The sequence below is a fragment of the Phacochoerus africanus genome, chromosome 9 (genome assembly GCF_016906955.1).
Source record: "Phacochoerus africanus isolate WHEZ1 chromosome 9, ROS_Pafr_v1, whole genome shotgun sequence".
Classification (NCBI taxonomy): domain Eukaryota; kingdom Metazoa; phylum Chordata; class Mammalia; order Artiodactyla; family Suidae; genus Phacochoerus; species Phacochoerus africanus.
In genome coordinates, this window is record NC_062552.1 from 21,966,412 (window position 1) to 21,980,219 (window position 13,808).

The 13,808-nt window shown below is 41.4% G+C and overlaps 1 protein-coding gene across 2 annotated transcripts; it reads left to right on the top strand.

Annotated features, from left to right (window-relative positions):
• Window positions 1-510: 510 nt before the first annotated feature.
• ZNF165 (zinc finger protein 165) lies at window positions 511-9,318 on the top strand. Of its 2 annotated transcripts, none has more exons than XM_047796851.1 (4): window positions 511-588; window positions 5,271-5,753; window positions 6,035-6,173; window positions 8,336-9,318. In XM_047796851.1, the coding sequence occupies exons 2-4, from the start codon at window positions 5,343-5,345 to the stop codon at window positions 9,241-9,243; spliced, it is 1,458 nt and encodes a 485-aa protein (XP_047652807.1). In that variant the 5' UTR covers window positions 511-588; window positions 5,271-5,342; the 3' UTR covers window positions 9,244-9,318. The 2 variants fall into 2 exon arrangements, with proteins under 2 accessions (XP_047652807.1, XP_047652808.1); XM_047796852.1 differs by lacking the exon at window positions 511-588 and adding an exon at window positions 595-889.
• The last annotated feature ends 4,490 nt before the right edge of the window (window positions 9,319-13,808 follow it).

Consider the following 13,808-nt stretch of genomic DNA (forward strand, 5'->3'; position numbering starts at 1 on the left):
CAGAAAATTTGTAGTAGTGGTTACCTCAGATTATAGGAGATACGGAGGGAGACAAGAGAAGGAGTTGTAGTAATGGTTAAGTTATTGTCAATGTTCTAGTTCTTAAAGATTTAGTAATGGATTCGAGAATGTTCACACTTTCGGGTCATGAATAGAAGTCTTGAGCCAGGCGTTACAGTTAATCCTACTGTGTATATCTGCGTTCCACCTGAGTTGGAGGATAAATCAAGGGTTCGAGGGAAAAAAACCTCCTGGAGTCCAAAAGTGAAGTCTGAACTGCATCCCCCTGCATGGGTTTCCATTTCACCACCTTAGACTGAAGTCAAGGACGAGGCCACATGGGAGCGGTAGAGGAAAGTTTACTACTACCATAAAAAACTCTGAGAACTTTAAGACCGGGACGAAAATACCCGGGAAATGGAGTCCGAGCGCCTGAGGAAACCCGAAGACTTCTGGGAATCGCAGTCCAAAACCCGCCAGTCTCCTACTGCGCAGCCTCAAAAGTCTCCGTGGAAGGAAGCCTTGAGAGACCGTGCAGCGCCGTCCTTCCACCGGAAGTGTCCGATCGGAACCAGCCCTGCGGGAGCGGTGAGTCCGGGTCCGGGGACCCAGGTGTCTGGCCCTTTGTCCCCTCCAAACACCCAGTGCCTATCATGTTCCCTTCGGAAATGCAGCAGCCCCGTGGCGCTCTGGACCCGAGACCTCAGAGGAATCCCAAGGAAAGGTGGAACTAGGGTTGGCCTTGGGGGAGCTTTCTCGCCCGCCTATTTCGGGAGGGAAATGAAGGTTTCCATGGTTACCCCCGCCGCGCGTGACGTCATCGTTGAGGGCTGCGGGGCGTGGTTTGGGAGGCAGCGAGCCGTTTGGTTCTCCGATTCCAGGGTAACTGGTAAGAGGAATGGATTGACCCAGTCGAGAGAGAAGGGGAAGGGGGGTTTCTGTTTCAGAAGAAACTGCCCCAGGATCTGTCCCCGACTCCTGCTTTTCATGGGAGAAGTAACCCGCCTTTGAGTAGGAAAAGTAGGGACAGCCCGGCATCCTCGTGAAATTTCCTCACACAGTAAATATTTAATGAGTTATTTCTTGTGTACCGGGGATGCCGTGAAACCTGTACTGAACCCCTGCCCTCTTTCTAGAGTTCAAAACAGGACATCACAGCAGGTAGTTGTAAGACTGGAAAGTGCCTCAATATGAGAAAGACAAGGTGCTGTGGGAGCCTTTCTCAGCAAGTACTTTGAATTCCCTCCTCTATTCTGTGACCTTTTGGATTTCCCCTAACTCCTATCCCTCCTCCAACAAAACTCTTCCTCTTCCTCTCTATCCCAACATAAACTCCGGGGACCTACTCCTCCAACCAGAACCCTACACTTTTCCTAACTTCCACCTTTCCCAATGTAACTAATTACTCCTTACTGTCTGTTGGAATAGCATTTGTTTACATCCTGCTTAGGTTTTTTGGTAACTCTTCTCCAACCCGATGGTCGTAAAGCATTGGATTCTCCATAAATATTTATTATCTTGAGGTTAGTAAGACATTTGACACCTGGCTTTAGGGAAAATATATCAAATCGAATTATCTTGAGAACTAAATAGTTTTATCTAGAGTTTTGAACTGTTTTAAGTGGATGAGAAGTGATTAGACACCTGGAGACAGAACTTTCAGCTATCTGAGGAGATGACATGTAGAATCAGCTACTTAGCATGAATTTTTTTTTTTTTTTTTTTTGCCTTTTTAGGGCCTAACCCTCAGCATATGGAAATTTCCCAGGCTAGGGGTTAAATGGGAGCTGCAGCTGCCCACCTACACCCCAGCCACAGCAACACAGGATCTGAGCCACATCTGCGACCTATACCACAGCTCACCACATCGTCAGCTCCTTAACCCACTGAGCGAGGCCTAGGATGGAACCTAGCATCCTCATGGATTCTAGTCGAGTTCGTTACCACTGAGCCTCAAGAAGAACTGCAAGCATGATAATTTAAATTTAAGCTAGCAATTACGGATTCTGTAGCCTACTTCAATGCTATCTTCCTATGCTAAATGAGATAATGCCCATAAAGTATTAGGACACTATCTAGTAAGCACTTAACACATCTAGAAAACATAAGAAGAAATTATATCTCTATCAAAAGAATGTCCCAAGAAATTATGAAGGATTAAGACTGATATACCATAGGTCTAACCCCCCATTTTCCTTTTCTATCATTGCTAAATTTTGTTCTTACTTATACCCACTCAAACTCTGTTTTCTAAGGTTCAGTCTGAGCCTGTGATCTTCATTTCATACTCTTGGAAAATTACCCTCAATATTTATCTTCAACTTCCTTTTCCATGGATCTTATCTAAATTCGTATTTATGTTCCTAGCTCCTTTCCATTAAAATATCTCAATATTTGTTGAAATGGGAGTTCCAGTGGTGGTTCACTGGTAATGAACCCAACTAGGATCCATGAGGACGCAGGTTAAATCCCTGGCCTCACTCAGTGGGTTAAGGATCCAGTGATTCCATGAGCTGTGGCATAGGCCAGCACTGCAGCTTCCATTCCACCCTTAGCCTGGGAACTTCCCTATGCCATGGGTGCAGCCCTATAAAAAGATTTTTAAAAAATTGTTGAAAATGTTTTTCTAAATGGATGTCTCATTATCATTGAAAATCCAGAGAGTTCCCTTGTGTCTCAGTGGGTTAAGGATTGGGATTGTCACTGCTGTGACTCTGGTTACAATTGTGGCACAAACTCAGTCCCTGGCCTGGGAACTTCGTCATGCCACAGGTATGGCAAAAAAATTAAATTAAATCAAATCAAATTAAATTAAATACAGAATATCCAAAACACAAAGCATCTCAAATTTCCTAATTACTGCTTTAATTCAGTAAATCAACAAGTATAAGAACTTAATAAATATTAATAATGCTTGGTCCTTAGCCTCATGGAGCACCAGTCCACTGATGAAAAAAAAATAGCCAAACAACTAAAACTAACACAAGGTGATAAGTGTTATATCTACAGATATTACATGTTAGGAACTGTAGGAACTCAGAGTTGAGCTGAATTCCATATCAGAAGTAGTGGAATTCTTAGTCACTCTGATTACCCTGCAAGCTGGTCTCACCATCAATCTGCTGTTCATTGTCACTTCCTCAACTCTTCATTGTCCCTTGTTTTTTGCCTTTCTAGGTCTTTCTCATCCTTTATTGTCCAGTTTAAGCCCTACCACCTATAGGAAATATTTGCACACATATGTACATATTCTCTCCCTACCTAAGAACAGTTAAGATATTCAGTGGCTCCACTCTACAATTCATTTAGTACTTTAGCTTTCAACATTTATCAGACATTTTCGGACCTCCTTCTGTGGTACAACAGGATCAGCAGCTTCTTGGGAGCACTAGGACATGGGTTCAATCCCTGGCCCACACAGTGGGTTAAGGATCGGGCATTGCCACAGCTGTGGCTTAGTATAAGGCTGTGGCTTGGATGTAATCCACATGCCACAGAGTGACCAAAAAAAAAACGTTTTCAATGTGTGTGTCATGTAAAACACGTGATGTTATTTCATTGTTTTGTATCCATTTGTGTTTGATGTTACGTCTTTCCAACTATTTTGAAAACTCAAACACTATTCTTGAAATTCCTAATGACTATACATCAGAATATAAAAAATCCAGGCACACCCCATACTAATCAGGTCAGAATCTCCAGGGGCAGGGCTAGGGAATCTTTTTTTAACAAAGTTCCCACATGACAGTCAGGCAGTGAGCCCACCTCTGAAGTCTGAATTCAGACTTTCTTGGAAACCACTGCTCTATAACTTCTAACCCAGTGCTTTGCTTGTGTTAAGATTCTTAATAAAGTACATGTCTGTGCAACAGTCAGTAATCAGATTGGTGAGATGTTTAGTAGAAGGACCTGAAGTATTTGCATTTTGCTATTGTCCTCAAGAGCTTTACATCTGAATTCCTTTATTCAGTTTTTCAGTTCAAAAACCAGACTAGGAGTTCCCGTTGTGGCGCAGTGGTTAACTAGGAACCACAAGGTTGTGGGTTTGGTCCCTGTCCCTGCTCAGTGGGTTAAGGATCCAGCGTTGCCGTGAGCTGTGGGGTAGGTCGCAGGCGTGGCTCAGATCCTATGTTGCTGTGGCTCTGGCGTAGGCCAGTGGCTACAGCTCCGATTCCACCCCTAGCCTGGGAACCTCCATATGCCGCGAGAGTGGCCCAAGAAATGGCAAAAAGACAAAGCAAACAAACAAACAAAAAACCAGACTAACCTTTCCCAAGTGCTGATAAGGCTTGAGGAACTGATTAAAGACTCACTAAAAAACTGATCAGCAAGTCTTGGTGCAGGTTTATTATACTTTTTGGTGATATGAGAGGCCTCAATGTCCAGGACATGGACTGAGCCATGTAACTAGGAAGGCAAAGGAGGAACTCTGTTACCAGCTAGTTACACTGGCTGAAATTGATAATCTCTGGCTTTCAAGAAAACTTGCCCCATTTTGTTACTTAAGAGGCTTATAATTGATCCTAACATTGCAAGCTTGTCTTACAAGTGTCTATCATCACACTTGCATGAGTACAGTAGATTCTTTACATTTTTTTTTCACAGTGTGGTCCATCCTAGAAGTGAACAATATATTAATTTCCACAAACAATATTTGTCAGGTCGTTCTGCTCAAAAGCTTTCAGTGGCTCCCCAGTACCAAAAGATAAATTCTGAATTCATGAACTTGACATTTGAGGCCTTCTTCAGTAGGGCCTTTGTCTATCATTTTTTTTACAAATCTACTGACTTTTTGCTTTCCCATTTCTGTGTTTCTACCATGAAGCTTCCTTGCTTATAATTTCCTATTTCTCTCTCTCTCTCACATCCTAGTCAAAGCCTATCCATTTGTCAGAAGCTAGTTTTTAATTAGGCTTTTCCTCACCATTGCAACCGAATGTGCCCTTTTTCATCTCCAGCTTTATAAAGCATTTTTGTCATTCTTCTCTTTTGGCCATTATTTTATGACTAAAATAGTATAATTGCATATGACAACATTTAGTATTGTCTTATATTTAGTATTTGTAATTTAAATTACCTTTTTAAAAGTAAAGTTTAAGCTATTTTTAGGTCGAAATTATGTAATAGTTGTATTCCACAAAGCAGGTATGTCAGTGCTTTTACACATATTAAGTGCCCAGTAAATTTTTGTATAATAGACAATGACTATTTCTATGATGTGATCTTTCATCTTCCTAGACGGCAATAGTAATTTTTTTTTAATCCCTCAGGAGAGCTTTTGAAACTAAAAAAGGCCCTTCACAGAGCAGAAGTGGGGTTCTGATAATACATTTTATCTCAAGATGACAACAGAATCAACGAAAGCTGCATCTCAGGACCTTCAGCAGGATGAAGGACTTCTGATAGTGAAGATAGAAGAGGAAGATTTTGTCTGGAGGCAGGACACTTGCTTACAGAGAAGTGATCCCCTCAGGCAGGAGCTGTGCCGGCGGCTGTTCAGGCAGTTCTGCTACCAGGACTCCGCTGGACCCCGTGAGGCACTGAGCCGGCTCCGAGAGCTCTGCTGTCAGTGGCTGAAGCCAGAAACCCATACTAAGGAGCAGATCCTGGAGCTGCTGGTTCTGGAGCAGTTCCTGACCATCCTGCCAGGGGATCTACAGGCTTGGGTACATGAACATTACCCAGAGAGTGGAGAGGAAGCAGTGACCATCCTGGAAGATCTAGAGAGAGGCACTGATGAAGCAGTACTCCAGGTACAAAGGGAATGGGAGGTCTAAGCCTTCCAGGATGGATGGAGCCCCACAAAGGGAGAAAAGGGCCTGAGATAGAATAGCCAGTGAGATTTGTAGGAACTCTGAGTTCAGTATGCATTTGTGTCTCCTTTCCTCTCTGTTTGGTACCATAGTACATGTTACAATTAAGTCAGACTTAATTCTTTCTTTTGTATTACCACAGGAGGTTCTCTTTTGAGGGGAAAGATGTTTGAGTCAACAAAGATTCTCTCATAAGCCCATATGTACTTTGTTTTTCTCAGGTTCCAGTCCATGGACATGGCCAGGAAATATTCAGGAGAAAAGTGGCACCTCCTGGACCAGGACCTAGTGTCCAGTTTGAGCCAATGGACCCCAAAACCCTTCATGTTTCTTCGGAACCTCAGCTCCTGCTGGACTGTGGTAAGGGGCAGTATTCTATGTGGTTCATGTCACTGAAGAACTGAGACAGTGAATCTCCCTTCCCAGACTAGTCTTAGCAACTGTAAATGGTCCTTTCCTTTATTACTTAATGAGAAGTAGAGAACTTTTTTCCTGTGTGTCATGGGCCAACTAAAACAAGAGAGAGAGAACTCTGTTTCTTACCCTGAATGTCTCTATTTTTTTTCTTTTGTTCTTTATTCAGAATATTTCCAGAGTTCCCATCATGGCTCAGCAGAAGCGAATCTGATGAGCATCCATGAGGATGCAGGTTCAATCCCTGGCCTCACTCAGTGGGTTAAGGATCCAGCATTGACGTGAGCTGTGGTGTAGGTCACAGACGCAGCTCCAACCTGGCATTGCTATGGCTGTGGTGCAGGCCAGGGGCTACAGCTCCAATTCGACCCCTAGCCTGGGAACCTCCAAATGCCTTAGTTTGGCCCTAAAAAGACCAAAAAAAAAATTTTTTTTCCAAAACATAGGATGTTTTCATGTTATGAGAAAATTAAAGGAAAGAAAATGAATAAGTTAAGAAAATGTCAGGGAATGAGAAAAGGAGCAAAAGGGGAAGAAACACATGCACAGAAGCAAAACATGTTAATAGATAAACACATAGTCATAGAGAAAAAAACAAATATGTTGCTGGACTCAGGAAGAGAATATAATTCATACATAGAGAGAACAAGATCCATATTGTTACTTTTTCTATTTTACCTTTGGTCTTACAAAGCTCTCTTAATGCTTTTATTAAAACTTGGCCATTCTTGTGATGCCTACCTCCATAGAATCCTCACTGCTGTTCTAAAACTTACAGTTTTAAAAGTTCATGGACTCAAAATCAATTTAGGTGTGAGTGGTCCCCAAAATAAACTCAAAAGTAAATTACAATAATTTTTTAAATTACCCAAGTTCTGCTTTCAAGTTTGTTCTAGAAACATTTCCATCCACCCCATCTAAAACTGTAAATTTTCCCCAGCCTAAGACCAGCATTGCCTAACCCCCTTTCCTATCCTAGCTTATTCTAAACAAAGGAAACGCTATAACAGAGGGGAGCTGCTTGATTCCAGCATAGTATAGAGTCATGAGCATGATATAGACTGATGAGCTAGGAGATAGGAATTGTGAGGACTAGATCATAAATGGGTCCTGAAAGCCAGTCTGAAGAGCTCAGATGTGTTGTAGAAGAGATTACACATTTCTGAGTAGGATGTAAGAGGATGATAGGGTTTAATGACAGCTAGCCTAGTAAGGGTATTTAGGATGACTAGAAAGAATAGATCAGAGTTTAAACAGCAAAGAGGCTATTACAGTTATCTAAATAGGAAGTGGTTTGGTTCTATAGTAACAGAAGTGTAAAGAAAGAGATATATATATGGGACATTTAGAAGAAAATGGTGACAGAATTTGATTATCCATGGAAGATGAAGAAAAAATGGAAGGATGGATTGGATGGATAGATGGATGGAGGTTTTCCCTCCACATACACATACCTCAGAGTTATTTATAGCTTTACTTTTTTCAGTGCATCTATGTTCCCATCTGCTTTCTTTAAGATGGTGCCTCCCTTTCACCCTCTAACACTAGAAATGTATCATAGACCCAAACTATGTCACATTACATAGTTCTTTCTCCTTACTTTGTCCCCATCCCCCACCAGCCCCCATTCTTGCTGGTGATGATCCTCTGCCTAATCTTTTCTATTGTATCTGCTCATCCTCAGATGTCTCTTTCCTCTCTCTACCAACCACTGTGTACACCACTTGCTTTTAGTAATTTTTCTTTCTTTTGTGTCCTTGTCCATCTCTCATCTCATTGAAAGATCACATTTTTAACTATCTTGAGTGTAACTCAAATTTTTCTTCTCTTCCAGTTCAGCAGACAGGTATTTGCCTCTTTCTTTTTTTTTTTTTTTAATGAGTAAAATGCAATTTATTGAGTCCAAAATAATACATTCTTTACAAATTATTTAAAAATTGCTCTTTGAGGAAGTTTATTTTATTTTATTTTATTTTATTTTCCCACTGTACAACAAGGGGATCAAGTTATCCTTACATGTATACATTTTTTTCCCCACCCTTTGTTCTGTTGCAACATGAGTATCTAGACATAGTTCTCACCTCTTTCTTTTTTCATCATTATTTTAGATAATGAGAGTGAAAACAATGGATCCATGCCAAAGATGGACATTTATGAAAAAATGGAATCACAGAGAATTATATCAGGAAGAATTTCAGGATTTGTGTCAGAAGGATCTGCTGAGCCTCAAGACATCTGTAAATCTGCAGGCAGGATAAAGAGGCAATGGGAAAAAGAATCAGGGGAGTCTCGGAGACCATCATCTGCTCAGGATGGAGGTTTTAGTAAAATCCTCACCCACAAAAATATACTTACAGGTGAAATAATAAGCCATGTTGGATGTGAGAGAAGCTCAAATCTAAACTCAAATGAATTTACACACCAGAAATCTTGTAAGTACAGTACTCATGACCAAAGTTTCAAATGGAATTCAGATTTTATTAAGCATCAAAGAATTTGTGCTGGAGAAAAAATTCACCAATATGGAAAATCTCTCAAGAACCCAAACCTTACAAAACATGCAGCAGTTTTCAGTGGAGAGAAAACACATCAGTGTAATGAATGTGGAAAAGCTTTCAGACATAGCTCAAAACTTATTAGGCATCAGAGAATCCACACTGGGGAGAGACCCTATGAATGTAATGAGTGTGGGAAAGGCTTTGGGGGGAGTTCAGATCTTATTAGACACCAGAGAATTCACACAGGAGAAAGACCCTTTGAATGCAAAGAATGTGGTAGAGCATTTAGCCTGAACTCACATCTTATCCTGCATCAGAGAATTCACACCAGAGAGAAACCCTATGAATGTAGTGAATGTGGGAAAACCTTCAGAGTGAGCTCACACCTTATTCGACACCTGAGAATTCATACTGGAGAGAAACCGTATGAATGCAGTGAGTGTGGGAGAGCCTTCAGTCAGAGCTCTCATCTTAGTCAACATCAGAGAATTCACAAGAGGGAAAACCTATTAATGTAAAGGACTTAAAAACTCATATGGAAATGCCAAGGAAATAGTAAAACATGAAAAACATCAAATAAAATAAATATTGGGTGGGATGCATGGCCAAAAGACCAATGTCTCTTTATTCTCTCCCATCTTCAGTTTACTGTTCTGCATATGGTCTTCACTTCTCTGTGTCTGCTTTCTGTGAGACTGGAAATGTGCCTGTTTTATTGACTGCTAAAGTCAAACCAGAAGAGCAGAATTTGGGGGAAGCTAATAAATAGGTTGGTCTATGGCAATAAAAATAGAAAAAAAGGACTCTCTTGGTAAATAACCACGATTACAGTGTAGGGGAAAGAAGATTGAGGTAAAAAGATTGATCCTCAACCCTAGTTAATGATTCTTAAGAAGAGGAGGTAGGCTGAACCCAGGAATGTATTAGTTTGAGCAGTATACTGCAAAACAGTGCTTTAGGAATATTCCTTTTAAAAATGAAGACAAAACTAAATTAGACAGTCACATCAAACAAGAGGACATATATGTAGGCCAAAATCTATGTCCAGAGATCATGCTAGGAAGTAAAAATAACGAGAAGAGTATTCAAGGCAAGAAGACATAATCCAGAAATTCAAATAAAACAGGAGAGGAATTAGGCAAATTAGGCAAGGGATTAAGAGGTGAGGAGAGGTGTTCAAATTAAACTAAATCTTAGGATTTGAAGGAGATAGACACAGTAGTACAACTAGTATTTTACTGTCAAATATGCTTGTGGGATTTTTCACACCTTCCTGGGGTGGGTGGATAGAGATTTTTCTGGGGAGCTCTTCTTGACAGAAATGGAGTTCTCTAGCTACGGACAACTGTGGAAGAGGGCCAAGGGAATTAGTACTAAAAATACAGGTCCTGAAGCTTTATTCATTGCCACTAGCTACTCCTCTCTTTAGAAATGACCAGGAGGAGAGTGTAGAAAAAATCAGTATCTAAGAGAAGAGTAGAGAGGAATCTACAAGTTGGAACTCTACCAGTGATTTCAGGGTATAAAGGTGAGTCCTGCTCTACTTGTTTTATTTGTTTGGTGAGGTACATTTTCAGTAATGAGAGAAATAAAAACTTTATGGCCTAAATATTGCACAGTATATAATGCTTTTACATGAAAACTCTTCTAACTAGAAATAGGACCTCCATACTAGAAGTATGATAATCTGATGTACAAAATTTTCCACTGAGAGGCTTTATTAAAAATGTTTTAGCATTGGAGCTCCTACTGTGACACAATGGGATCAGTAGCATCTTGGGAGCACTGGGGCTCAGGTTTAAGCCCCGGCCGGGCACAATGGGTTAAGGATCCAGTGTTGCCACCGCTGCAGCTTAAGTCTCCACTGCGGCTCAGATTTGATCTCTGGCCCTGGAGTTCTGTATGCCGTGGGGCTGCCAAAAAATGAGGGGGGGGAAAGGTCTTAGCATTTGTTTCTCAATGACCTTGAACTAGAACTGTCCTGATGGGATCTAAATAATCCAATATATTTATTTTTAAGGTAATGTTAAACCCATAGTTGCTTTGACAGGTATTGTGCAAATACAACCTATGTCATCATTGTACAAGTGCTATTATTTTTCCCATTTTATAGTTGAGAAAACAGGTGTAAAGTATCCTGCTCAAGAACATGTAGAAAATGATGGAACCAAGATATAAATACACATACTATTCCAGGGCCCTGATTCATAATCCTTAACTAAAGATACTGACAGTTAACTATGTCACTGACAGTTGTACTACAGGACATAAAATCAGAAAAGACAGTACTGGTACAAGACAACTTTAAAGTTTGGGGGAAGGGGGTTGAATGTCACCCTTTTAGAAAGCTAGTTGGCCACACATATCAAAATCGTGGTGGCAGTAGGGACCTGGTAGTCCAGGCAACGACTTTTCCCAGGAAGCTCCAAGAGACCATCACCAAAGCATCTTCCTAGAAAGGCCTGGAAGTGGCTGCTGTGCCTGGGGTTAACGGGTACCTTCCCATGTGCTTGAGTGACATGTGGGCCCCCAGGCATTGCACAGGGTTTTGTCTGCAATTCCTGTCTCTAACTTTCCTCAGGGCTGCTGTTGAGGTTTAAGAACAGCATTCCAGAGATGCAGGTGGCAGCTACAGGAAGGGGCTGATTTAGGATTACCTCCCCTCACAACACACTGCACCACTGTAGACTGAAAACAAATGCACAACCTAAGAATTGAGAATTATGTTTTATTCCATGAACTTTCTGAGGACTTCAGCCCAGAAGGCAGTCTCTCAGATAGTTCTGAGGGAATGCTCCAAAGAGGTAAGGGAGAAGTCGGGATATAAAGGATTTTTTGTAACAAAAACTAGGTAGTTGAACTATCAAAAGATTACTGTTAATTTAAAAAAATATATCTCAAGTTAATGAATTTAGTGCTTTTCTGGAGTTCCTATTGTGGCTCAGCGATAACTAACCTGAATAGTGTCTGTGGGGTTGCAGGTTCTATCCTTGGCCTCGCTCAGTGGGTTAACGATCCAATGTTGCTGTGAGCTGTGGTGTAGGTTGTGGATGAAGTTCGGATCCCGAGTTGCTGTGGCTGTGGCTGTGGTGTAGGCAGGCAGCTGAAGCTCTGATTCGACCCCTGGCCCAGGAACTTCCATATGCCACAGTTGCAGCCCTAAAAATAAAATGAATTTAGTGCTTTTCTATATATGGGAAAATGCAAGAATCTGGGCTTACTGAAATCATTCCTACCCATATGGCAGGTGACATTCTTAGTCCAACACACACAAACACACACACACACACACACACACACACGTCAAGAAAGAGAGCAGAGAAAAACCCTCTTCCTTTCCTTAAGTTCTCCTCTCCCCTCCAGGGTGCTGGCTATAGCAAGCTCTGTCTCCCAGAGACACTGGCAGAGAAGCTCTGTGACAGGGGAATGTAAAATCACATGCAATCACTCAGACCTGTTTATGTTGCCAGTGAACCTCTGGACACAGTTCCATCACCTGTCATGATCAGTAGTCTTATCTATAGATTTATTTGCAGTGGAACACACCTGAATGCTTGGTTTGGTATTTTAATTTCATTCTTTTGTGGTCAAGCTTCACATTGTTTCTGTATTAGTAATCATTATTTGTCTTTCTTAGTTTGTGCTTTCTGTCATATGTTGCAAAATTCACCAGAATTGTCAGTTTTCCTTTTGCATTAATATTTTAGTGATTCACTCAATGAGTTTCAAGATGACTAGTCTTCTTTAACCTCAGTTAAAATATTCAATAACATTTGGCATTTCTCTAGGTAAATAACAATTTGCCTTAGGAATGACCCCAAAAAATCACCCCCCCCCAAGGACAATCCCCTTGAGGTAGAGACCACCATATACCCCAACCCATGAAGTAATAATTTACTCAAACGGTGATAGCCCATATTTGCTGCAGCCTTGGCTTGTAAATTTCAATGGGAATTGCAAACTCTCCAGACAGTAAAAGAGGAGAACATTTAGGACCATAAATATAGGAAGAATCCCAACAATCAAGAGGTAGCTGCTAGTCAGAACTGCAGCCATTTCTGCTCCTTGGAGACACCTGGACCTTGTGAGCTCTGACCCAGCTCTGGGAACTTTGCCATCAATGGTTGATGCCACACCAGGGAACAAACAGGTCCTGGAGCTGCTGGTGCTGAAGCAGTTCCTGACCATCCTACCCAAGGAGCTCCAGGCCTGGATGTTAAAGCAGCAGCCAAAGAATGACAAGGAGGCAATGTTGGAGGATTTGACGGAAGAACTGATAAAACAGGACAGTAAGTGTGATCAAATGGGGGAATGTTAGGGAATGAAATCCTAGCCAGAGAGAGATGCATCCATACTACTGTGAGAGCAAGGTTGCAGGGCTTCAGTCTCTATTCAACATAACGATATATTAGTCTCTGTGTTTCTACTTCCTCCTGAGGGTGGAATAAGACTGTGCATATTCTTGCTCTATTCTATACCCTGAGAACTGTTCCCTAAGGTGTCTTTCTAAGGTATTATCTCTGGTCCATTCATTGAGTCTTTCACAATCCCAATCATATCTTGTTTCCAGGTTGTAGCCAGTGCCTGTGGAATGGGAATGCATTCTGAATTTCTTCATCAAGTAGCACAGGAGCCACCAACTCCTTACAAGTGGGAATATCCAGAATTCCAGGCCATTCGTGAACAAGATAAGCATCAGAAACTACCCTGAGATAAAGGGAAGGGTTGAAAGCTCTGCCAGCTATCCAGATGATAGCATTAGGAACACTGCAGACATAAGAAACACCATGCTGAATCAGACTGAATATCCATTCTCTCAAGTAATGCATTCCAGCTTGGGTTGCATTAACAAAGGACACCATGCAGAATAATACAGTCCTGTCCTCCCTGTTATCAACATCAGCAGAAAGCTGTGTACCAGCTTTCCAAACTTCACTTAAAAACCTATTCCTGGAGTTTTATGGTAACTTAGTGGGTTAAGGATCTGGTGTTGTCACTGTTGTGGCTCAGGTTACTGCTTTGGCACCAGTTGAATCCCTGGCACTGGAATTTCTGTATGCTGCAGATGCAGCCAAAAAATAAA

Excerpts from the sequence above, each read along its gene's own strand:
- ZNF165 (XM_047796851.1), top strand. The coding sequence starts at position 5,343 with ATGACAACAGAATCAACGAAAGCTGCATCTCAGGACCTTCAGCAGGAT. Across the intron at positions 5,754-6,034 it reads CTGATGAAGCAGTACTCCAG|GTTCCAGTCCATGGACATGG; the intron begins GTACAAAGGGAA and ends TGTTTTTCTCAG. Across the intron at positions 6,174-8,335 it reads TCAGCTCCTGCTGGACTGTG|ATAATGAGAGTGAAAACAAT; the intron begins GTAAGGGGCAGT and ends TCATTATTTTAG.